The 25,162-nt window shown below is 39.6% G+C and overlaps 1 protein-coding gene across 14 annotated transcripts in view; it reads right to left on the minus strand.

The window, feature by feature from the left end:
* Positions 1 to 25,162, minus strand: part of LOC109417673 (polypeptide N-acetylgalactosaminyltransferase 5) — a 452,742-nt gene that overhangs the window by 277,644 nt on the left and 149,936 nt on the right. For 11 of the 14 annotated variants that reach the window (XM_029853438.2, XM_062850468.1, XM_062850465.1 and 8 more), the window contains one exon: positions 6,320 to 7,038. In XM_029853438.2, coding sequence (XP_029709298.2) covers positions 6,320 to 6,499 — 180 coding nt within the window. In that variant the 5' untranslated portion in view covers positions 6,500 to 7,038. Of the gene's footprint in view, positions 1 to 6,319; positions 7,039 to 7,372; positions 7,393 to 25,162 lie in introns of those variants that run through there. The other 3 variants (XM_029853443.2, XM_062850470.1, XM_062850469.1) reach the window with 2 other exon arrangements.

Genomic DNA, 25,162 nt, shown 5'->3' on the forward strand with positions numbered 1-25,162 from the left:
ATGAAATTCCTGGAAGGCATCCCAGACGGAAGCAGTTTTTGTAAAAATCTTGGAAGTAGCTCCTGAAACAATTTCCGGGAGTACTCCTGGACAGAGTAGATAATTGTTGGACAAAAGCTGCACAAAACAAGCAACAAAGAAAGTGCAGCGATTACTCTCTATCCCAACCCGAGCAGAGGAAAATATCAAAATAATAACAACGGAATCACAAAACCTGTTTTATATCTCGGTTTGTTATTATTAACTTATTAAGTCATCACCGTTCCATAACAAGAACTGTTGGGCAATCTTATTTTGTTATGATCGTGCTCTTGGTATATTTTCTTTAAATTACATTTCAATAACATGTTTTGTTGTAGCACAAGTTCAGTTATTATTGTGTCGTTGAGACTGTACAAATATTTGATCATTAATATTACAACATAACTAGCTTTGCAATCAAAACTACACCATTCGAGATTTTCGTTGTTCACAGCATTCCGTGAGGAACTGTAAGAGAAAATATTATTTTGTCATCATTACTTCTTACTGACATTACGTTTTAACTGTGATAGTGCCAACTTATCAGCCTTTTGTTTTATAGGCACTTTGAAAAGTATACCTGTTTTTTTGTCCCAGTTTCAGTTAGGTATGAATACGAAAATAGAGAGTGTAATAGAGTGTTAGCCATTTTATGAAACATTTTGGATCAACTGGTGGAATTCAACGACGAACAACACATTTTCGACAAAAATGTAAAAAATAAGTCATCAAGAACTCCATTGATTATTTTTAGACATTTTATTTTTATTGATTTCACTGCATCGAGCCCACGTAGATTCACTTGGATAAATGTGTCAGTCAATGAGGTAATAATGTAAATGAATCTTATAAACAATGAATCACCTAATAAAGGGTTTCAAAACGACGATAGTTTTTCATCGTCAGTTGTTTGTAAAATATACGAAAACTATTGTTTCTCTCTGTTTTCGATAATAAATCGCTTGCGACAACAATAGCGTCCCAATTATGAATGAAACCTTTAACAATAGATCCTATTGTTGCGTATCCCATTGAATGCATATGGGACTTTGGAGGAGTTCCTATCCGCAACAGAAAAAAAAGCTAATTTTGTTTTCAGATTGTTATCAATAACGTATTCATATCAAAATTTGTTATTGAAATATTTTAAAAATTCGCTGTTATTAAGTTGTTATTGAAACTAACAAAACATGTTATTAAACAGGTCTTCCAGGAACATTTTTTTGTTATAATTTTTGTTATTTTGCCGCTTATGACAGACAACTTTATAACAGGATATGTTATGTAAATAACATGAAAATAACTCTTTTCGCTACTCAGTTATTTTTCCAAAATAACACATTTTACTATCCTGATGCTATTCCCTTCTGCTCGGGAACTAGTAACAGATAATGACATGATCTTGAAAATGTTTGTTCGAGACAAAACGGGAGCTGAATTTGTTGCGTACTTTTCAACTCGTGAATTATCAATTATTACTAACCAATTAACCCTTCAGCGCGCGCGCTGTTGTAGAAAGTACAACACTACCATAAAACCTCGCTTTTCGTTTACAGCGCAAGCGCGGTGCAGTTTCGGTAGCTTGATGGCGCGCGTCCTGGAAGGTTAAATTAAATCGAAACCGTATAATGATAGATCTCGAAGTTACCGCTCGTAAATGGCAATGCCAGGCTCAAAAACTCTAAAATCGTGGTTTACGATCTTTATACTCTATTCTGTTCAAGTTGAGACAAACTTATGTCGCATTTGGTGGATTGTCGCAACAAATGAAGATTGCGACATTGTCATTATTGTTGCGCGATGGTTGAAATTTAATTCAGTGCTTCTGGCTGGAGAAATCCCGGGTGAAATTGCTGGAAATCCCAGGCATATTTTCCAAGCATATCTGCCAGGACTGAAAGTAAGTAGTAAATCTGCTGGAAGTGAAAAAAAAAACTTCTGAAGACATACTAAAAGAAACTATTAGGATAGGTTGGAGCGGACCTAGTGTGATGGTTAGAACACTTGACTATCACGCCGAGGACCTGGGATCGAATCCCACTCCCGACAAACTCGCAAAATGTGAGTTCTTCCTTCGGAAGGGAAGTAAAGCGTGGGTCCCGAGGTGAACTAGCCTAGGGCTAAAAATCTCGTTAAAACAGATAAAAAAAACTATTACGATAATCTAGGATGGAATTCTCGGAAGGTTCCCGGAACTCCTTGAGAAATTCCGGAAGAAATTCCTTTATGTCCCAGAAGGAATCTCAGAAAGGACTTCAAAAGGAATCACAGAAGTAAATTCTAGAGGAATTCTAGAATAAGATTGTGGAGTAAGCACGGAGAAAATTCCCGGAGTAATCTCAGGAAAAAATCTCTTGGGTAGAAGGAATTTCTGGGGGAATCTCAGAATTAATTTCTATATATTTAAATTTCGGAAGGAATTGAGGACCTCCTGAAGTAATCTCAGATAGCATCTCTTAGGAAATCCAAAAAAATCATTGGAAGAATATCGGGAGCAGAGGAATACTGGCCACAGCTCTTGGATGAATCTCAAAGGGAACCTCTGAACGAATCCTAAATAAACCAACGGAACAATCTCATCAAGAACTCACTGGGAATCCATCAAGAAACTACTGGAGGAGCCCTAGAATAAATGTGTAGAAAACCGTGAAGATTGTTTTTGTGGAATTTCATATGGATTTCCTGTGGAATCTCATAAGGACTTCATGGAGGGATGCAGTGTCGGATTTGGGCCTCGGGGAAAAAAAAAATGAACCATACAATAACGTTTTTTTTTCTTAATCTTATGTATTATTTTAGACCTAATATTGAAAGCTTCTGATTTCTGAACTTCTCCAAAACTCCGACAAATAGAAAATTATTCGAACATTTAATTTGATATTTGACTCAAATGTCAAAATGCTAGCGTAAATGACATCTCGTTCAGATAGTACATATATTTTAAACTTTAATCCAAACTGAAAACATTTATACAAGTTTAAGAACTTAGCGTTCAGCTGAAAATCTATTGAAACATGCAGCAACTTTATTTGAGATTGCACGGGATCGACGAGTATTTCAAAATTCAGATTATATAAAGATTAGTCTCTTGGGAGCAACTGTAGCAATAAATCTTAATATCTTCAGTAAAACCAAACATAAAGATATGGAAAGTTACAGTTTCCAGGACACTCGGTTTTCAAAACTAGCCTAAACTCCCAAACATCTCCAGAATTCATCATCTTCTCTTTTTCATGATAGCAGCGAACTGATGCAAATAAGTATAAGACATTTGTTTCCAAAATATAATCATAATCAACAAACGTATGCATAATTGTATAATCATTGTGAAATAATAGATAAATTTGTGAAACTATTGAAATTTATATTGATGTACAATTACTCAAAAGCTTAATCTTTCTTGCACTCTGCTTAGAGACACTTTTTGTAGCAACTTGAAGTCACGGAAAAGTGTTACCACTAGATAAGAACTTTCAAGGGTTTTTATAGAAAATCGCATATTTTCAAATACTGCACCAAAAATTATGAAACTTTTGATTTCGAATTATTCTTAAGAAAAAATCCAGATAAATGGAAAGAAAAACATAGTTTAGATACCTTTAGGAACCCTATTATAAGTTCTTTTTTTAGTGTGACGTCCTCACTGGGACACTCCTTCTTACCTTAGTGTTTTGAGCACTTCCACAGTAACTGTGGAACTGTTATTAACGAAGAGTTTCCTTTGTCAATGACCATTTCGTATGTGCATACCGTGTGGCACACACGAAGACACTCTTTTCCTAAGGAAGTCAAGGATTTTCCTTTACGAAAAGTTCTTGGAACGACCGGGAATTGAACGCGTCACCCTTAGTATGGTCCTGCTGAATATCTACACCTTAACAGCTGTGGCTATAGGGGCTTTGTATAACATATGAACGCTCATTCACGTGAATTTCATATGGTTTCGTTGAAAAATATAAATTGTATTTCGGATTCTTGGGGGGCCCCCTTCATCGGGGCGCCCGGGGCACTTGCTCCCTTTGCCCCCCCCTTAAATCCGGACCTGGAGGGATGCCACCGTGCCGTCATCAAGTCATACATCAGCACACTTTCCCACGCACGAGCTTCCAGTGAATATGAAAAATCCCATTTTTTAATTTTTTTATTTTTGTGTATTTTAACTTATTGCTAATTCTACACTTCCCCAAATTTAGTTTCCGAATTCTTGAAGAATTCCGAACGTTCTGAGTTGAAATTCCACTGCCTAACGAAAAAGTTTGCAGGCTAGCCGACCACTCATTGGTTTTGCTTGAGTTTGACGCACACTACTGCCATGTAGTTAATGGTTGGCCAAACTAAATCTTTTTTATTATTGAACAAACTTGCTTCAGTTGATATGTTCTGAATATGAGACTGTTAAGATTGTTTGTCTGTGCTAGTAATCCCATGCTATGCATTATTTATCGTCTACATTATTACATTACATATGACAGTATTTCTCAAAAAAAAAAAAAAAAGAAATAGCACATATTTGAAAACAGGGAAAATCTCTGACGATATTGGTTGTAATGACAACAATCTTCGTAACAGCATGATTCGAAAGAAGCTTATGCTTGAATATGGAAAAATCTCCAATGTTGATATCATTAGCCTAGTCTCTTTTTGTGTTCGTTGGTATGTATCATTCGTCTCTTCACTGAACACAGTCCTACAGCTAGGGCCCATGCAGCCGTATTTCCATATTTGAAATTTTTTTGACTCCCTTGAGCGTAGAGTATCTCACGATATAGAAAGTTGGGACGTAACGCCAAGAACAAAAAAAATGCTATAACTAATTTCATGCACTTTCAAATTTTCTGCCTTTTAAATTTCCAGCCTTTATAATAGTTTTATATGATAGCTTTATATAATAGTTTCATATTTTAGCTTTTCGTGTTCTACCTTTTGAGATTCAGATTTATGTTAGGATCAGGGACCATTACGGCAGAAGCACCTATTTTGGGTACTTTGCTGCTATACCTCAGTCGATTCCATACCAACTGATATGAGTTTTTGTACATGGGTAGATACTGTCCGTATCTTAAATTATTCCAAGAATCAAGTCAATTGGTAGAAAATTGCCTGAGTTGCAGTAGCAAGTGCCCAAAAAAGGTGCTCCTGCCGGAATGGTCAAAGACCCTATCATTCCATCTAGCCGAAAACAAAAATTCTAAATAATTGGTTCAAATATGAGTGATTCATAGTGAAAAAAAAATCGGCTGTAATACAGGGTGCTAGGTTCCTGAGTGCAAACTTTTTAAAGGGTGATAGAGGACCATAAATGGAGAAAAAAAATTGTTCTACGCATATGGTCAAATCTCAACCGTTACGTAGTTATTGAACTTCCCATGTTTATGACTCTTATTGCCTTAACTGGCAATAACTTGAAAATGGTCAAACTTATCGGCATCTTTGAATCGATTGGTTTAGTTAAATAACTATGTTTTCTAGAGCAAAATAGCTAAAAATAGTGTATTTTTGTTGGTTTTTGTCAATTATCTTTAAAACATGCATAATAAATTAAAATTCTTTCTTTGGCAAAGTTGTGGCCCCTGTTACACTCAACAATTCGTTCTTTGACACCAAACTTCTATCTCTTATCGTTTTGTTGCAATTTCGATTTTAACATCGCATTTCAGATCATAAATTTTCAACTGTCATGGAAAGCACTTTTTTGCGCATTGTGCCGCACATTAAGCTCAAAATTGCAAGAAAACGATAAGAGCTAGAAGTTTGGTGTCAAAGAACGAATTGTAGAGTGTAACAGGGGCCACAACTTTGCCAAAGAAAGAATTTTAATTTATTATGCATGTTTTAAAGATAATTGACAAAAACCAACAAAAATACACTATTTTTAGCTATTTTGTTCTAGAAAACTTAGTTATTTAACTAAACCAATCGATTCAAAGATGCCATTTTTTAGAAAATTCAATAATCTTTCGAATAAGGGTAAAAAAACTTCGATAAGTTTGACCATTTTCAAGTTATTGCCAGTTAAGGCAATAAGTCATAAACATGGGAAGCTCAATAACTACGTAACGGTTGAGATTTGACCATATGCGTAGAACAATTTTTTTCTCCATTTATGGTCCTCTATCACCCTTTAAAAAGTTTGCACTCAGGAACCTAACACCCTGTATATCTTTACCGCCTTTTCTAAGAACCAGAACCACAGTGCGGTAAAACTGACAATGATGGTGTTGATGGTGGCGAAAAGCATATGGCAATAACCGGCTGCTGCTGGTTGCTATCGACTCACTGCTAGGCTATATAGACTTACCTCTACATCGTACTCGCCGGCGCGCTTGCAGAGCCACGTGGAACCACCGAGGCAGTCGGCGTAGTTCATTATCAGTACGACATCGATCAGCAGCCACACCAACGATGTGAGTAGCACTATGCGGCATGTGTTGGTACGAATCTTACCCCGGAACATCCTGGAGTAGTTGATGGTGGTCATTTCTTTCTGAGAGGACGGGATGCAGGGGGATGCTGTGGATTTCCGGGGGAGTAATAGAGTTATAACCACACTCTACTGCCAGCCAGCGTTTAGGTATTTGCACGTCGAGGATATCTTCGGGATGCTTGGAATTCTTCACATTCACTTCCACTGGCGGCGCAGAGTAATGCACTCCATTCACTCACTCACTCACTGACTATAACCGGTACGGTCGGTTACCACCCGTGTCGCGTGCACTGTCTGCTGGCGGTGCGGACGAAAGCCACTATGCCGCGTGTTGTTACCTGCTGCAGCACACCGGAACGCTTCCGGCCACTGACGATAAATAGGAATTGAATTTCATTAACACATCGTGCAGCTCCGCTATGCCACTTTTCGCCAGCACCGTATGTCGTTACACATACACACGTTACACACAGACGGACCACTCACTACTGAACGAAATATAAACAGGAACGAAATTTTGCCTACACTACTGTGTTTCGTCGTCGCCGCTACTTTGTTACCATAAATCATTTACGTTGAGCCCAACAACACTTCTGCAAAGAAATAACACAATTGCAACACTGAATTATAACAAAAACCTAAAACAACAGATAAGCCAAGGTACCGGGGCGCGAAACATACGGTATCACTCGCAATTCACTTGGATGGCACCCGGTAGCCCATTGGCATATTTCACGCTGCCTTGAACACTCGGCTCGGCGGTATTTCCCCCCAAGTAGCGGAAAAAGCAACAAAAATCGAAACAACGCGCCAATCGAAAACCGGCACGCAGCTTGGATTAATCACATTCGTCGACATTCGACGCGATTCGCGAAGGGCATGTTACAAAAAAAAATAAAGTGCGCAAATCTTCAGGTTAATTTTCACGGGTGCTTTCTCCGCCGCCACATGTCCGACGACTCCGGTGGTGTGTGCCTCTCTATTAGCGTCGATCGATGGGTCTGAAAATGAAATTTGAAGAGTAAAGAGAAAAAACGGCAATTAGCAAATTGTGATGGTTTTCGGTTCGGTTCGCAGCAATTGGGGTGGTGATGTGATGGTTATGGGAAAGGTAGCTATGCGAATGGTGGCCGTCGAGAAATTGAAATTGTTTTCGCGAGTCACATACCTACCTACAATAATGGCAAGTGCGTCCGATAAAGTGGGAAAATTGTTCAATTTGTTACGATGGATGAACGAACGAACGAGCAGAGCACGCATATTGCTGTTCAAATATTTGAACTGAAATTCTGGAAAGTAATGTTCGCGGAAGTTGTAATTGAGGTACATTAATTAACTTCTGAACGCACACACAGTCACTGCGGATGGCGGATGGCGTCAACGTGTGGGAAACGCAATTGTCTGGAATCAGATATGGGTCACTACGCGACATGATGGCGAAAAAATATGTAAATTTGATGTGATACTTTCCCATTTGAGCCAAAATTAGTGTAATTAACTTCTATGGGGTCACTTCAATTGGAATGATTTCTGTCTCTTTTGCCATTTCTTTCATTTTTTTTTGGCTTTTAGTAATTACACTAGTTCACAGAATAAAACGAAAGTCGTGAACTTCTGTCAACGACCAAAATTTTTTAAGCACAATTTAGCGCTGATTTCGAAACCGTGCTTCAAAAAATTTTAAGTAAAACAGTTTTTGAGTTTTAGCTCATTATCGAGTTTTACAATTTTTTAAAATATGGAATTTATTAAAATTCAAATATCTTGCGTTTTGTTCTACCAATTTTTAAAACTTTTTCCATTAATTGAAAGCAGAATATAGGGTATGTGTACCATTCCTTGGCCTAATTTGCAAGCCGTCTTGACAATTTTGCCCATAACTCATGAATTAATAGCACTAGAAATAATATGTTGACCCTATTACACACTCTAGGCAATGCAAGTTTCACCAATTGGAAGTAAACTTACGTAAATATTCAAGAATTTACTTAATTAAGCTGAAAAGATTCGATGTCATGGTATGCAACGTTGGTCTATGGTACAAAAATTGGCCTATTAGTGGATACAACGTTGGCCTATTGCTTTCCATGCACTAGAACCACTTATTATTTCATTTTTTCAATATTTCTGCTGAAGTATTATCTCTGTTTATTCACCAATCTTACCTTCAAATTACATATTCGGAGCCAAATTTTCAAAAAACTATAAATAAATCACTTTAACTAAAATTCATTCTTAATCTAGTAACGAAAACAACGCAACCCTATTATTGTGTTATATTTTTAAGTCACCGTACACAAAATCTTTCTTCTTTTGTTCGTTCTTTCTGGTTCTTATGCAAGAAATGTTGTTGACGTCTTTTTATCGTTGTTTTTGACGTCATTTTACTGATGGGCCAAGATTTGGGTACATAGTGAAAAAAATGTCCTCAATATTCGGCCCACATTCAATTTGTAAAATAGTTATTATTCGTTGAAAACAAATACACAAGTTCAAAATAGCGTCTTTAATCGTCGCATCAAATGTTCAGTTATAGAAAAGTCAATCCGAAATGTTCCAGAATCATGCCATTTATGATCATGTGTATAGACTACCCACTAAGCCGAAGAATCATGGCGTCTATAAAAGTTAAATAAAGTGACATTTTCATTCAATTTTAATGCTCCAAAGTGCTAAAATTGAAACGAAATGTTACAGTTGTTTGGCGCATAGCTTTTCCGATGTTTAGTTATGCGTGTTTGTTTGAGTTTTTGGTTTACATTGAGATAGGCCGAACGAGGGGGCTATGCCAACGAAGCATCCCGATACCCTACTACCTTTTGGTCTTCTGAATGCTGATTTTGCGTCAGATTGATGAAATTCGAGATATTGGCGAGTTTTAGGGACAATCTCCTTAAATTTTAGCAAAATTTCCAAAAATATATGCAGACTTTTTTTTTCGATGAGAAAAAAAATCTATTTAAAATTCTTCCTCTACGTTCATTTCACATATCATATGTAGGCGAGATACAGTAAAAAATTCAGCTCAATCGTGTGAGAAGTGTGCGACTTTGCTAAAATATATAACAAAAATCGATTTCAAATCATCAACCTTGTATGGAAAGTCGAAAATTTTTCGCTCTACTGTATTTTTTTTTCCTTCCCGTTTTCGAACTCAGGGAATGATTCTACACCAAAAATGATCATCAGCTTACCGAATTGAAAAATGCTGTTAACTAGTGTTACAATACTTATCTGCTTCTTTTCACATAACGGAATACATTAAAGAAATCACTCAAAGGGGCTTTTCCCTCTATCTATTTTTTTTGTTAAAAATAAAAACTAACTAACTAACAAAATACATTATTGTTGATGATGATTAACCTGGGCTTGTTAGGGGAATATCTGTAAGTAACAGAAAATCGCGTTAAGTACTGTTCCTTTGAATTCCACTAAGAATTTGCATCCTTTGACAGATACGTATTTCGACCTCAACTGTAAGGTCGGCTTCAGTGTCATTATTGTTGCCTGTCACTAACTTATCTAGAAAAAAAACTGATACTGAGAAAGTATCGCAATCAGCCGAGTCATTGGATCATTGAGGATGAATTTGGAAGCAACCAGACCAGACCAGACCAGACCACAGACCTTTTCAGAGACGTCCGAAAACAATGTAAGTCCATCAAAATAGTATTTGGGATGAACACACAGCGAACGACGCGGATTTGATGTTATGTACCGTCAAGGTGCCATTCACCGTGTGCCTTCGAATATTTTTCCATTATTTCCAAATTACGATTGAATGATATGACAATTTCCCTTTAATTTCACCAATACAACACTAATGTATTGTTACCATGTCACAACGCTCATTGGAAACATTTAAAAGTATCATTTTGACACTAAAGTGTGTTTACATGAAGCGGGTTTCACTGCATTCATAGTGAAAAAACGAAAACTGCGCTAAGGTGATTTAACCCTTCCGTTACCAACCCCCCCTAGCGAGAGTGCGGAAAAATACTCTTTTCGTTATAACTTTTTTGTTTTTCAATATTTTTCGACCAAATTTTGACACAATAAGCGGATATCCTTCTAATTTAAGGATTTGCTAGGGCATGGTTTCCCAAACTGTGGGTCGCGACCCCCCAGGGGGGTCGCCGGCCTTTATCAAGTCGAGAGGAACAGTCGAATGTTTTACTGTAACAGACAACAAATGAGAGAATTTCTATGGTGGGTCGCGAAAAGTACGTCTGCTGGCCAAAGGGGGTCGCCTCACCTGAAAGTTTGGGAAGCTATGTGCTAGGGATTGTTGGAATGGCCACCTGGTTCCGGAGTTATTCCGGAATCAAAATGGGTCATTCGATTTGACCATTTTGGAAAGAGTAAATTTTCGATATGAGGGCCGTTCAGTTTTCAGACCTGAGTGCACTGGAATGATAGAAAAATGTGCCTAGAAGTTCATCCCGGTCACTACGTGCCTTGGAACCCGTTTTACGGATGTTCCGGGGAACGGGTTCCGGGGTCAATTTTTGAATATGATTCAATACCATCATGCGACACCTCAAACTTCGTGGTTTTTCAAGATGCATCATTCTGTGCTGTTTTGGCGTTGTCTGAAATACTGTTGGCCTTTTTGGAACCGGTATTCGGATATCCCGGGAATCGGTTCCGGTGGTTCCGGGGTCCAATTTTCAAAAATAAACAAACTCCACCATGCGACATATTAAACTTCATGATTTTGAAAATTATGACATTTTATCATAATGATTGATCACTTACTTAGGATACATTCGGCCATTATGAAATCGGTGTACAGATTTTCCGGAATCCAGTTCCGGGGCCATGTTTTGAAAATCGTTCAATACCGTCATGCGGCATCTGAAACATCGTGATTTTCAAAATACAACATTCTGGGCTAATATTGCGTTATCTGAAATACTGCTGGCCGGTTCCGGTGGTTCCGGGGTAAATTTTTCGAAGGTGAACAAACGCAGAGTGGAACCATTGATTGCTATCCATTTATGCTTTGAACCAGAAACTTCCACTGTTGGGTATTCATTCTGAGAATGCATCCAGGAATGCCTTCCGAAGATTCCTCATGGAATTCCGCAACCTCTCCAAAGAATTCCCTCCGGAATTCATTCAGGAGATTCATCCTGATGGATGTTCTTCCAGTTTATTCAATCCAGCGAGGTTACCAAAAACTCGTTCCGAGGATTCCTCTAAGAGTTTCCTAAGAAATGTGTCACAGGAATTCCTTTTAGGGATTCCTCCAGGAGTTTCTTATGAAGATTTGATTCCGGGAATTCATCCAGGAATTCCTCCGGAAATTCCTCCAGGAATTCCTCTGGAAGTTCCTCCCGGAAACTATTGGTGGAACTCTCAGGAAGAATTCTTGGGGGAACACCCGGAGGGACTCCTACAAGTATTATTTGAAGAATTTCTTGAGGAGCTCTTGAGGCAATTCCAGGAGGAACTCCCGCAAGAATTTCCAGGGAGAATTTCTGGAGGAATTCTCGGAGGAATTTTCCAAGGAACTCCTGGAGGAAATGTGGGAGGAATATTTTTTGAAGGAACTCCCGGAGAAATTTCCATAAGAACTCCTGGAGGAAAATTTAGAGGAATTTCCGGAGGAACTCTTTCAGGAACTTTTGGTCTGAGGAGTCCCAAGAGGAACTTCCTGGGAAAATTCTTGGAGGAACTTCTAGAGGAATTCTCCTGGAAGGATTCCCAGAGGAACTCCTGGAGGAACTTACTGGGAGAATTCCTGAAGAAATTTCTCAAGGAACTATAGGAGGAACTTTCGAAAGAACTCCTGGTGGAATATTTTGAGCAAATTTCTGGAGGAATCCTAGGAAAATTTCCCGAAGGCAGTCTCGGAGGAATTCTCATAAAAACTTCAGGGGGAACTTCCTGGAGAAATTATTGGAGGAACTTTCGGAGGAATTTACGGAGGAACTCCTGAAGTAATTTTTGGTGGAATTTTGGAGATACTCTTTAGGTGATACCTATTTGAATTTTCGGAAGAAACTTCTGGAGGAACCTCTGGGGTTTGCGGAGGTAACTTGTGCAAGAACGTTCGGAAGCATTTTACGCGGAATCCTCCGAAACGAATTTTTGGAAAAGTCTGTAATTAGTTTCTGGAGGAACCCTCACAGTATCCAGGAAGCATGTCAAAAAGGAATTCTTGGATGAATTCCCGGAAACAAATCTCCATAAGAAACTCCTGGAGGAATCCCTAAAAGGAATTCCTGTGACACTTTTCGGAGAAAACTAACGTCTTTCGAAGCCAACTTTGAGCTGTTATATCTCCGAATTCAATGAACTGATCTCAATGAATTTTTAACCATTCATGACTTATATAATGACCTCTAAAAAACGTTTGACTTAACTTGAAATTTTTAACAAGAGGAAAAGTTATAGCGATTTCATTTATTTCACGATTTTTTAGTAAATTGATCTATTTTTAATATGCATTCCAATACTTTCTCAATTTATTGTCAGCTATATTGTTACTTTCCATCAAAACACATTTATATATAAGTCATTTAGAGGGAATTTCAATGAACTATAATTTGCATCTTGAATTTTGAAACGGTGTTGAAGTTTTGGATAATTTGGTGTTTTATTAGAAAAATAATCTAACTGTTATAATTTTCTTTCGTGTTAAGAATTTTAAGTTAAGTCAAAAGTATTTTATACCTCATTATGTAAGTCATAATTTGTCAAAATTTCATTTCATTCGGTTCATTGAATCCGTAGATATAACAGCTCAAAGTTGGCTATCGGATAAATATACAATTTTCTTTGAATCTTTAAAACTTCGTGCAGAATCTTTCCCGATCTTTTCCAAAATTGGACCACTAATACACAACTGAATGATCAACGTACAGTAAAAATTTTAGAATATTTGATGCACTTTTGGAAAAGTTACAGCTACTTGAAATTTTTTTGAGAGGTGAAAATTTTGCCTGTCCCGATCATTTTGTCTATCCCCTGTAACTTCCCTACTGTGTTGTTGTTGCTGTGTGAAATTCATACAGCGAGTCCACTGCTGTGTAATATTCGCTTTCGGGATGGTGTCAGGCCTTAGATGTATGGGATCGATCGGTAGATGGTTGGTTTCTCCGGAGAGTCTATACGCTGTGTCTGACGCAATAGACGATTGATGAGAGCCGGGGAATAATCAATCTTTCAGAGGTGTGCGTGCATGTATCAGCTGTTCTTGTTGTTCCGAACTGCGAGTGGTGCTCAAGCTGCGGACCCGGTCAATGAAATTCCTAGCCACCGCCAGTTTTTGATCCATGGAGTGGAACGAGAAAAAGTTCAAAATTCTGCCAGATGCGATCGGCTTGGTATACCAGTCCGTTTGGATGCTGCCATCTGGTAGCCTGATTACCAACAAATCGAGAAAGGGTAGTTGGTAGTTGACCTCCACCTCGGCTGTGAGCACAATCCTTGGCTTCATTGTGTTGAAAACATCTAACACTGCGTTCACTTGATCAGATCGCCCACATATTTACGAATAAATTGCGGAGGAATGTTAGCATTTCGTAATGCCCTCGTCAACAAATTCTCCATAATGATGCCAGCTAATATTGGAGGAAGAGAGCTTCCCATGGCCGTGCCTGATATTTGGTGGTACAATTTTTGGCGGAAACAAAAGTAACTGGCGCTCATGCAGAAGTCCACAATTTCCAGAAAAAGCATGGATGCTTATGTTCGTATTAACCTGTACCTGGTTCCACATCATAATAATGTCGTGGATGACGATGTCTTTGGTAACGTTGGTAAACAACGATACTGCATCAAATGACACCAGTACGTTATCTGTCGGTATTGTCAGTTGATTAACGTATGCGCAGAACGTTTTTGAGTCCACAGCATTATACTGATAACTGCTTTCACATGTTATCGTTCTTTGCCAATCTCCGTAGTGTTCCCAGCACACGCTTGTAGGCGATTTCCTATGATTCACCTAGCTTTAGAAGAATTTCTGCATGTTTGGGTAGAGGCAAAGGTATCGACCGTCTGAACCTCGTTGAACTTCTCACAATTTCTTCTTCGGGAAATATGAATTTTGAAATTCTAGCATAACATGCGAAAAAGGCCAGAGTGTGATGATGATTAACCTGGGCTTGTTAGGGGAATATCTGTAAATAAAAAGAAAATCGGGTTAAGTACTGTTCCTTTGAATTCCACTAAGAATTTGCATCCTTTGACAGATACGTATTTCGACCTCAACTGTAAGGTCGTCTTCAGTGTCTTGTACTTGACTCGACTGAGGCCAGAGTGTGTTTTGTAAACAAACATGTGTCGATCGCTGTAGGACCCATCTCAATCCACCCAAGCACACCAACCCCATTACCAAAAACAGGCATTTCTCGGACTATTCGTTAAGGGTGCTGATGTTCGTGGGTGGATGCAGCTGGGCCCTGCAGCGACCGAAACATGTTTGTTGGTTACAAAATGGACTTAGGTCCTTTTCGCATGTTGTGCTAGAATTCCTTCTCTTCACGTTTCTGTTCCATCAACTTTTCCAGCTCAGTGGTTGCTAAGAAATAACAGAAAGTCTTCGCTCAGTTTCGAAGAACTCGCAGAAAGCCTTCTTGGATTAGAAGCATGTCAGGTTCGCCTGTTGGATTTCGTCTGGTAGATTCCACTTTTTCGTGTTGTTAGAAGCTGTGTATTGGCGTAACTAGGATTTTTTCCTGGAGGGGGCCCAGGGGGGGCCTGACTTGAGATGAATTTTAAACGGGATGGGCGCCCGATATGTGAATATGCAAATCAGTATTGTAGTTTTGAGTAATCAAAATGACTGTTTCAGATTTGTTCATAGTTTTGTAAACTATATGAGTACGAACAATTCCTCCAAGATTTTTTTCCATAGCTTAATTCAGTGATTCCATCTTGGCTTCTTCCAGAAATTCGATCAAGAATTCATCTAGGGATTCCACTAGACAGTTTTTCGGGGATTTGTCCTGGGATATCTTTAGAAGTTCCTCCAGTAATTGTTCCAGTGCTTTTTTTCGAAGTTTCCTTCAGGAATTTCTCCAGAGATCTTTTAAGGTATTTCTGCAGGTATTCAGAGATTTCTACAGGGATATCTCCATATATGCCTTCCAAAATTCCACTAGAGATTGCTCCAATAATTATATCTGGAATGAGTCGAAGTATTTTAGCCTTTGCTCCATGTACTGTAGTAATTATTCAATTAAACCAGACATTCCACCACCCAAATTAATCTAATTTTAAAGATCTGCAACACGCCTTAAGGTAGACCGTCGCTTACTTCAGATTTACCGACATAATCGGCTACAGGCGTTATTAATGGTTGCATTCGGCCCTGAAAATTGTCTCCGAAGGTCAAGTCCATTCGGAATCTTTGGAGAAAGTCGAGAGAGAAAAGGTTGCGGCCGAACGCGAAACCTGAGCGATCGGTCAGCATATTCTTCTAGATTAACGAACTATTTCGAAGAATGTCGCGGGAAATTCGAGTATCCGCTGGACTCGACCGAGGTCACCTTCCCTAATCTGAGGGTCACGGCTTTGATTCAGTTCGTCCGAACCGTCAACCTCAGTGGAAGTGTCGCGCTTTTGTAAAACGTGTCGATTGTTCTTGTGAGTGATGTAACAATGTGGTGATTATTTCTTTTTATAATTCTATTTGTTCTTTTGTAATTAGTTCCTAGTATAAAGATAGTTAGGAGAAAGTTGTGCGTCGTTGAAGTTTGTGCGTTTTCTTGATAGAAACCAGGTAATGTGCTCAGTGTGTCCGTCCCATCCCGTGTGCAATTGTGCTTGGTGCTAATTAATTACTCTACAGCCAACGACCTCCCGAACATCTTCGCGACTTCCTATTGTTTCCATCGGACAGAAAGATCCCGACATCGTCACCCCGTCGGAAGGAAGCGATCCGTCAACATATCGCTTCGGCCTATACCGCGGCTACCACGTGCCGCCCAGTGGGCCCGTTCCGTCCAGAAAGGATCTACACCATCCACGTGGATTCGCGATCGCGAGTCCAAAAGTTGCGATCAAGCACCGTGGTCCAACCGCGCTAGTGTCAGGAGCGCAGGATCGCAAGCAGCAGAACGACCAGCCAAGCCGAGTAACAGCAGCTGCAATCGGTGAGTCCGTTCACGTTTTTCTTTGTGGAGGGCGGCGTCCGGTGAGAGCGCCGCGGAGTGATTTTTTGCCGACCAAAGGTCGAAGAGCTTGATTTGGGCTGCCCATCCAGCATTTGGACGCGTCCATAAATTTTGAGGTTGGGTGCGGCATGACGAAAACTTGCGCACGTAATTAGTGGACGACCCACCCAACCCTAATTCAATTAGCCACCCGGGTGTGAAGCTTTTCCCATCGCCGCTTTCATCATCCAGGGAATATGAATAAGCGCACACTAAGCACGAGCACGGAGGAGCAGCAATAGACAGAGGTAGTTAGAAAAACGCACACGATAGGTACGCAATAAGACTAGGAACAATACACGTAGCTACGAGAAGAATACATGCATGTGAAATTCAAATAAAGATTTTTGTTTTCCGTCTCCCTATATGAAATGTCGTAGATTGATTAATAAACGTTTACTAGTTTAGAGATATTGCGTCCAGTACAGATGGTTTTGTAGAAGAAAGGATTCCCATATTGTCGCGTGTAGTTGTCCGTTCGTACAATGTCTCCCGCGTCTCGGGATTTGAATCTGTTTGTACTTTTCTCCTCCACCTTGGTTGCGCCTCTGGCGGGAAGGGATTGAAGCCGCCAGTGATGAGAATATAGCGTGCAACATTTCCCCTCGTTGCAACGTTTCTTAGGCATGGGTGATCTCTCACCGCTCTTTGGAGACGTAGTACGGTAATCTAGAAGTTATGTTGGTTGTGTAAGGTAGTTACCCCAGTTCTGGAGCAGTGAGTAGGCGAACTGGCTCGATCTTGGCTTTCTTCAAGCATTCTGAATGGACTCGCCCTGAACGGGTCTCAACCGGGCAAACTAAACTCGTCTTGCGGTCTCCTCACGGAGTGGCACTTAAGCCGCATAGATTATTGCCGGATCGGCCAGTGCCGGCTACAGTATTTCTGCAGGAATGTATTCCAGAAATTCTTTTAGAAAATTTTACATAGAGATTCTTAAAAAACACTCCAAGAATTGCTTGAAAAATTTGTACAAAAAACCTTTAGGGATCCTAGTTTTTTATCTGTATTAACTAGATTTTTAGCCCTAGGCTAGTTCATCTCGGGATCCGCGCTTTACTTCCCTTCCGAAGGAAGAACTCACATTTTGCGAGTTTGTCGGGAGTGGGATTCGATCCCAGGTCCTCGGCGTGATAGTCAAGTGTTCTAACCATCCCACCAGGTCCACTCCACTAGGGATCCTAGTATTCCTTCAACATTTACTGCAGACATTGATTTCTTCATTTTTTTATCCAGGAATATTCCAACAAAAATTCTTCCAGGTATTCGCTAAGAAAGCTCTCCTGAGATTCCATAAAGAGTTCTTAATGGGGCTTGCTTCCGGGATTCCTCATCGGGTTTCTTCAGAAATTACTTCAAGAGTTCCTCCAGGGATTCACCGGAAATTTCTTCTGTTATTCTTATAAAAACGAATTCCGAGATTAATTTAAACATTTCTAGAAGAACTCTTATTGGGATTCCTTCAGAAACTCCCGCAGGAATTAATCCAGAATTTCAGGATTTCCTCAGGAATTTCAGCGGTTTCTTCAGTATTTCCCCTGAGAATTCTTCAGAAAATCCTCCTGGAATTCCTTCAGAAATCGAACTTTGTATTTCATCAGGAATGAATCTTGAGATTCCTCCAGGAACTTCTTCGGAAATTCCTCCCGGATTTTTTTTTTTCATGAATTATTCCAGGCATTCCTCCTGGCATGCCTCTAGAATTTCATACATTCATTTCTCCAGAGACTTCTGCAAGAGTTCTACCATTTCCTCAGGAATTACTCCAGGAATTTATTCAAGTTTGGATCCAGGAATTCTTCCATGAATTCCTCCGAAAATTCTTCCAGGAATTTCTTCTCTAGGGTTTCCTCTGCACATTCCTCCAGGATTTATTTCATGGATCCCTCCAGGAATTTCACCGATGAGTCCTGCAGTAATTCCTCCAGAGAATCCTCCTGGAACTCCACCACAAATTCCTTTCTGAATTCCTCTAAAAAATCTCAAGGAATTCCTTCAGAAATTTCTCCATGGATTCCTTCCAGAATTCCTCTAGAGATTCTTCCAGGAATTCATTCACTTGACAACTTTTGGAATGTGGTGAGATAGGTATAGTATCTGCCCGTGTACAACATTTCAAGTCAACTGGCTCAAAATTGACTGAGTTATAGTGGAAAACAGACGAATATAGAAGCCACTGCCCAAGTGCCGCGATACCCTGGGACATTTATGCGTCCACCGGCAGTTAATCAGTAATAGTTTTTTCTTCATCTTATTTTGTAAATGTCAATTTTTGAGACTGCACCATGCAAACTATCTTTTCCATCACGATGATGCTGCCGAGCAATGCCTTTAAAGCGCGTTTGACATGTAAATTTGAAATTCTTAGTCACGAAGTGTTCGAGACTTTGCATATAGTATCTTTAAGCCTGACATGTGATGTGATGTGCGTTTCGTGAAGCACCCGGACGGCGTGTGTTAGTTTTTTTTTTCGCGTTTTATGATTATGTGATGGCGGAGAATTGTGTTGTTCCTTGCTGTGCATGCATCGCTCCTGTATGGGATGAGTAGCGCAGCACAATAGATCGTGTTCGTCATTGTTCTCACGCGGAAACAAAAACAATAGATGCGTGGGTGTTTACTATTTAGTATTGTGTTGTTACTTGCTGTGCATGCATCCCGAGTTCGCGCGAGAATATTGGTGTATGTGCGTGACAATGTTCGGATATTAAGCGTCCACCTGACGTGGGTGATCGATTGTTTGTTTACCGTGTGAAGCGAACAATAGCGAGACATGTTATAAATTGTGTAACGTCATTTGTAGTAAATATTGCGCGACCACCCGTCGTGGGTGATCGATTGTTTGCTTTCCGCGTGAAGCGAACAATAGTGCGGTACTCCGGTAGGCATTATAAATTAAAGGTCATATTACTTATCAAAGTGAATCCCGACCCAACGATACCTTCCCTACTAACAAGCACTCCTTCCTGCAGCCTTTGGTGGAGACGTGCGGTAAACGCCAACTTTCACATAACATAGGTTGCTATTAACATTCCTTCCCTCTTCCAACCTGACTGCAAGGACGTGGCTGGCGCCGTTATTGTACCGTTAAAGAGAGCCTCTGAAGCGTGCACAGTGAGAATGTTGACCACTCCCAGTCAATTATTCAGTTGATTCATTGTGCAACTGTCATTGGTTCGGGTCAATCACGGAGTAGCAACCATAGATATGTGCAGTCAGTCTAAGCTAAGCTAAGCTAAGCTAAGATTCTTCCAGGAATTCATTCAGGGATTCTCAAGATATATATTTAGGGATTCCTCCTGCAGTTCTTCCATGAATAGTTCCACGGATTTTCCCCAAGATTTCCTATAGAGATTTGTCCAGGAATTCCTCCTGAGGTTCTCCCAGGAATGGTTTCAGGGATTCCTCCAGGTTTTTTTGCAAGAATTCCCCCAGGGATTCTTCCAAGTAATTCTCTAGAAATTCCGCTAAGGATGCCTCCAGGAATTCCTCAAGAGGTTACTAAGTATTACCCCAAGAATCCCTTCAGAAAGTCCTCCAGGAACTCCCATAGGAATTCCTTCAGAATTTACTACCGCAATTCCTTCAGGAATTCCTCCAAAAATTCCTCTGGGAATTCCTCTAGAAATTTCTCTTGGATTTTCTTCAGAAATTTCTCTTGGAGTTTCTTCAGAAATTTCTCTTGGAATTTCTTCAGAAATTTTTTTTTAATTTCTTCAGAAATTCCTCCATTAACTGCTTCCAGAATTTCTCTCGAGATTCCTCCAGGAATTCATTCAAGAATTCTTCCAGAGATAGTTCCAAGGAATTTCCACAAAAATTCCTTTACAGATTATTCCAGGAATTCTTCCTGGGATTCCGCAAGGAATTTATCCATAACTTCCTGCAGGAATTTGTCCAGAACTTTCCAGGCATTCCTCCTGAGGTTTCTCCAGAAATTGCTTCAGGGATTCCTCCAGGGATTTTTCAAAGAATTTTCCCAGGGATTCTTCCAAGAATTTCTCTAGAAATTTCTCTAAGGATTCCTCTAGGAATTTTTCAAGAGGTTTCTTCAGAAATTTCTCCTGGGAGTTTCTCCGTGGACTCATCCCGGGATTTCTCCAGCAGTTCATCTAGAGATTGCTTCGGGAGTTCTTCTAAAAACTCCAAACTCCACTAGATTGTTCCCAGAATTCTTCTGAAAACTCCACCAGGAACTCATCTAGAAATGTATCCAGAGATTACTCCAGGCATTAGTCCAGGAATTTCTCCAGGGATTTTTTAAGGAAATTCCCCAGGGTATCCTCCAAGAATTTCTCGAGAGATTCCTCCAGGAATTGATACAGGCATGTCTCCAGGAATTTATCCAGGGGTTACTCCAGGCATTCCTCCAGAAGTTCCTCCAGAGATTTCTATAGGGATTCCTCCACGCATTAATCCAGGATTCCTTCAGAAATTACTACCGCAATTTCTCCACGAATTTATCTAGAAAATCCTCCAGGGATTCATTTAGAAATTGCCCCAAGAATTCCTCCCGGAGTTTATCCAATAAATATTCCAATAACTCTTCCTGGGATTCCTGAATGATTTCCTCCTGAGATATCTCTAGGAATTCCTTCAAATATTTTTTCAGGAATCCTCCAGGAAATCCTCAAGGGATTCTTTTAAAAATTTCTCCACAAATTCTTTCTGGAATTTATTCAAGAATTATTCCAGGTATTCCTCCTGGCATTCTTCCAGGATTTCATCCAGGCATTTCTCCAGGGACTCTACCACGAATTTCACCAAAAATTACCCCAGGTATTTCATCAGGAATACTTTCGGTAATTTATTCAGGAATGGATCCAGGAATTCCTACAGGTATCCTCCGAGAGATCCTCTACACATCCCTCCAGGAATTATTTCATGGATTTCTCCAGAAATTCCTCCGATGATTTCTCCAGTAATTCTTCCAGAAATTCCTTCTGAAATTGCTCCTGTAAGTCCTCCAGAAATTCCTCTGGAAATTTCTCCTGGAACTCCATTAGAAATTCCTCTCAGAATTCGTCTAGGAATTTCTCCAGGAATTTCTTTAGGAATTTCTCTATGAATTCAGAAATTTCTCCATGGATTCCTTCCAGAATTCCTCTAGAGATTCTTCCAGGAATTCATTGAAGGATTCCTCAAAGAATTGATTAAGGGATTCCTCCTGGAATTCATCCATGAATAGTTCCATGGAATTTCCCCAAGATTTCCTATAAAGATTTGTCCAGAAATTCCTCCTGAAATTCCACCTGGAACTTGTCCGGAAGTTCCTCCAGGAATCCCTCCTAAGGTTCCTCCAGAAATTTGTTTCAGGGATTTCTCCAGGGTTCTTTCCAAGAACATCTTCAGGGATTCTTTCAAGAATTTTTGTAGAAATTTCTCTAAGAAATTTTGCGGGAATTCCTTATGAGGTTTCTTCAGAAATACTCCAGGAATTCCTTCAGAAAGTCCTTCAGTAATTCATATAGGAATTCCTTCAGGAATTCCTCTGGGAATTCCTCAGAAATTACTACCGCAGTGTCTCCAGGGGCTCCTCAAGAAATTCCACCAAGATTTACCGTAGGTATTTCTTCAGAAATTCCTACAGGAATTTCTTCAGAAATTGATCCAGAAATCCCTCCAGGAATTTCTTCGAAAATTCCTACAGCATTCCTCCAGGAATTTCTGCAGGAAATCCTTTAGAGATTGCTTCCGATATTCTTCAGGAAATTCTATAGGAATTTTTCCAAGGGATTCCTCCGGAAATTCTTTCAGGTTTCCTCTAGGAATAAATCCATGAATTTCAACTCCAGGGATTCCTCTAGAAATCCGTCCAGGAGTTATTTCACGGGTTCTTCTAGAAATTCCACCAGCAATTCCTCCAAGAATATACCAGAAATTCCTGCAGGGATTCCTCTAAGGATTCTTCCGTGAGATTCCTCCAAGAATTCCTCCTGGAATTCCTCCAAAAATTCCTCTGGGAATTCTTCTAGAAGTTTATCTTGGAATTTCATCAGAAATTGCTCTAATGCTCCAGGCATTACTCCAGGAACTTCTCCAGGGATGCCTCCTTCAGAAATGTATCCATTAACTTTGGAGCCAATGACTGAAAGTCTCTTTAAAAAAGACAAATCAATCAATCAATCCATTAACTTTTCCAGGGAATCCGCCAGGAATTTGTCCAAAAAATTTTCTAGGATTTCCTCCAGAAATCCATCTTGGAATTGCTGAGAAAATTTGCTTATGATTTCACAAAAATAATGTGCCTATGATGCTTCGTTCTATGATTTTTCAAAGTAGGTGGTGTCTGTGGAAAATGTTTGATTTTCACTGGAGTTTTCCGGAAAATAAGGCAACCCTGATTTTTTTCAATTTAGTTTTTCAAATATATATGATCCCTACCTTATTTCATTAACCTTCAGGAACTTCATACCAATTTGTACGATAATAAAAAAAATCCCCTAATGCTCCAGGCATTAGTCCAGGAACTTTTCCAGAGATTCCGCATGGAATTTTTCCAGAAGGTTCTCCCGGATATCCTCCAGAAATACATCTAGGAACTCCTCCTGTGATTTCTTGAAGAATTCTTCTAAGGATTCCTCCAGGAATGCATCCAGAAATTCCTCCAAGGATTCATCTAAAAAATTTTCTAGTAATTTCTACAGGGATTTCTGATGCGGATTCTTCAGATTTTTTTTGCTGAAATTCCTAGCATAATTGCTTTTCGGATTCCTCCAGGAATTCATCCAGGGATTCCTCCAGGTATACTTTCACAAATTACTCCAGGGATTCCTGCAGGTATTGCTTCGAGAATTCTTGTAATGATTTCTTCCGAAATTTCTCTCCGGATTTTTTTTTTTTAATTATTCAGCGGTTAGTTAAAAAATTTCAGTATTCCGTTCATAATGTTTTTCGGGGATTCACCCCAGGGCTTTTTCAGGATAACTTGTAGATTTTTTGAATAATTTGAAGGATTTCTAGGGGAATTCCTCCAGCGATTTGTATTGAAATTCTTTTAGATAATTTTAGAGGGACATAGAAGCCGAAAAAACTTTAAGAAGTCATCCAGGAATTCTACAATTATCTCATGAATACCAAGTCTTTTACAAGTCCAATCATGAATACCTTCAAACTTACGATTACATCTTGCAGCACCAGCTTTTAAATATATTAAAACTTCCTCAATGACCATTTGAATTTGTGCGTTTTTTGATAGACGCAAAAATACCCCTGCCCCACGAAATAAAAGAAATTAATGGTGTCCGACTAGAAATCACCTCCAGCATGGTTTTAATGAATACACTCGCGTTTACGCTTCAGCTACGTACATCTATTCTCACTAGGAATTCACAAACTTTTGCTGGAATTCCATTGCAAATTCAACCAGAGTTTTTTTTTCCCACATGATACTTGATTTCCATAAAGAAGCACTTAACCATATTTTGCAATAATGCTGCTAGAAAATTCAAAGATTCTTAAAGATGTCCATCCAGGAATTCCAGGAAATTATCATTTAGATTTAATTTCTCAGCGATTTAAAAAAGAAGATGTACAAAGTATTGCTTGTCTCCAATAACTGTCAATTTAAACACATATTATGCCAAATAAATTTCTATTACTGTACGTGCAGTTGAAACCCGGAATTTTCGACTAGCGAAGTTGGGTTTTTCTCCAAATCCGTGCGTCGGACCTAACTTCGGAAGTGGTGCGCTGTATAGCTGTATAGCTGTGAAGTTAGGTCCGACGCACGGATTTGGAGAAAAATCCAACTTCGCTAGTCGAAAACTCCGATTTTCAACTAAATTGAGAATATAGATCTATGTTTGTCACCACGACAGTGGTTTTCAGATTTTTTTTCTAATTTCCATATATAAAGTCATGAAAAATTTCTGGGGGGGGGGGGGCCTGGCGGATTCTGGGGGGGGCCTGGCCCCCCTGGCCCCCCCTCTAGTTACGCCAATGGCCTGTGTGTAGATTTGTGGTCACATTAGGTAATACCATGAATGCCATTTTCCGAAAACCTTTATCAGCAAGGTTAGCTTTCCGAACCGGAGTCCAAAAGTGCTCGAGCGTTGATTTTAAACACCAATATCATGTTTGACAGGGGTCTCCAGATAGCCTAGTGGGTAAGGCTATGGATCGCCAATCCGGAGATGGCGGGTTCGATTCCCGTTCCGGTCGGGAAAATTTTGTCGACTCCTTGGGCATAGTATATCATTGTGCTTGCCTCACAATATACAAATTCATGCAATGGCTGGCAAAGAAAGCCCTCCAATTAACATCTGTGGAAGTGCTCAAAGAACACTATATTGGAGAGATGCAGGCCAAGTCTCAGTGGGGACGTAGAGCCATAAAGAAGAAGAAGATCATGTTTGACAACAACTACCGCAATCAAGATTCTTGAAGAAACCTGTGCAACATTATATGCCGAAATATCTGTGGCCAACCAAGTTGGGTAGGTTTGGAACTTTTGGAATTATGCTATACTTGTCTTTCTCCATTCTGAAGCTTTTCAGAATATGGTGACGCTTTTAGCAAATACGTCAGGAGAACTTATTGGAAATAC

Source organism: Aedes albopictus, chromosome 2 (genome assembly GCF_035046485.1).
Source record: "Aedes albopictus strain Foshan chromosome 2, AalbF5, whole genome shotgun sequence".
NCBI classification, from domain to species: Eukaryota; Metazoa; Arthropoda; class Insecta; order Diptera; family Culicidae; genus Aedes; species Aedes albopictus.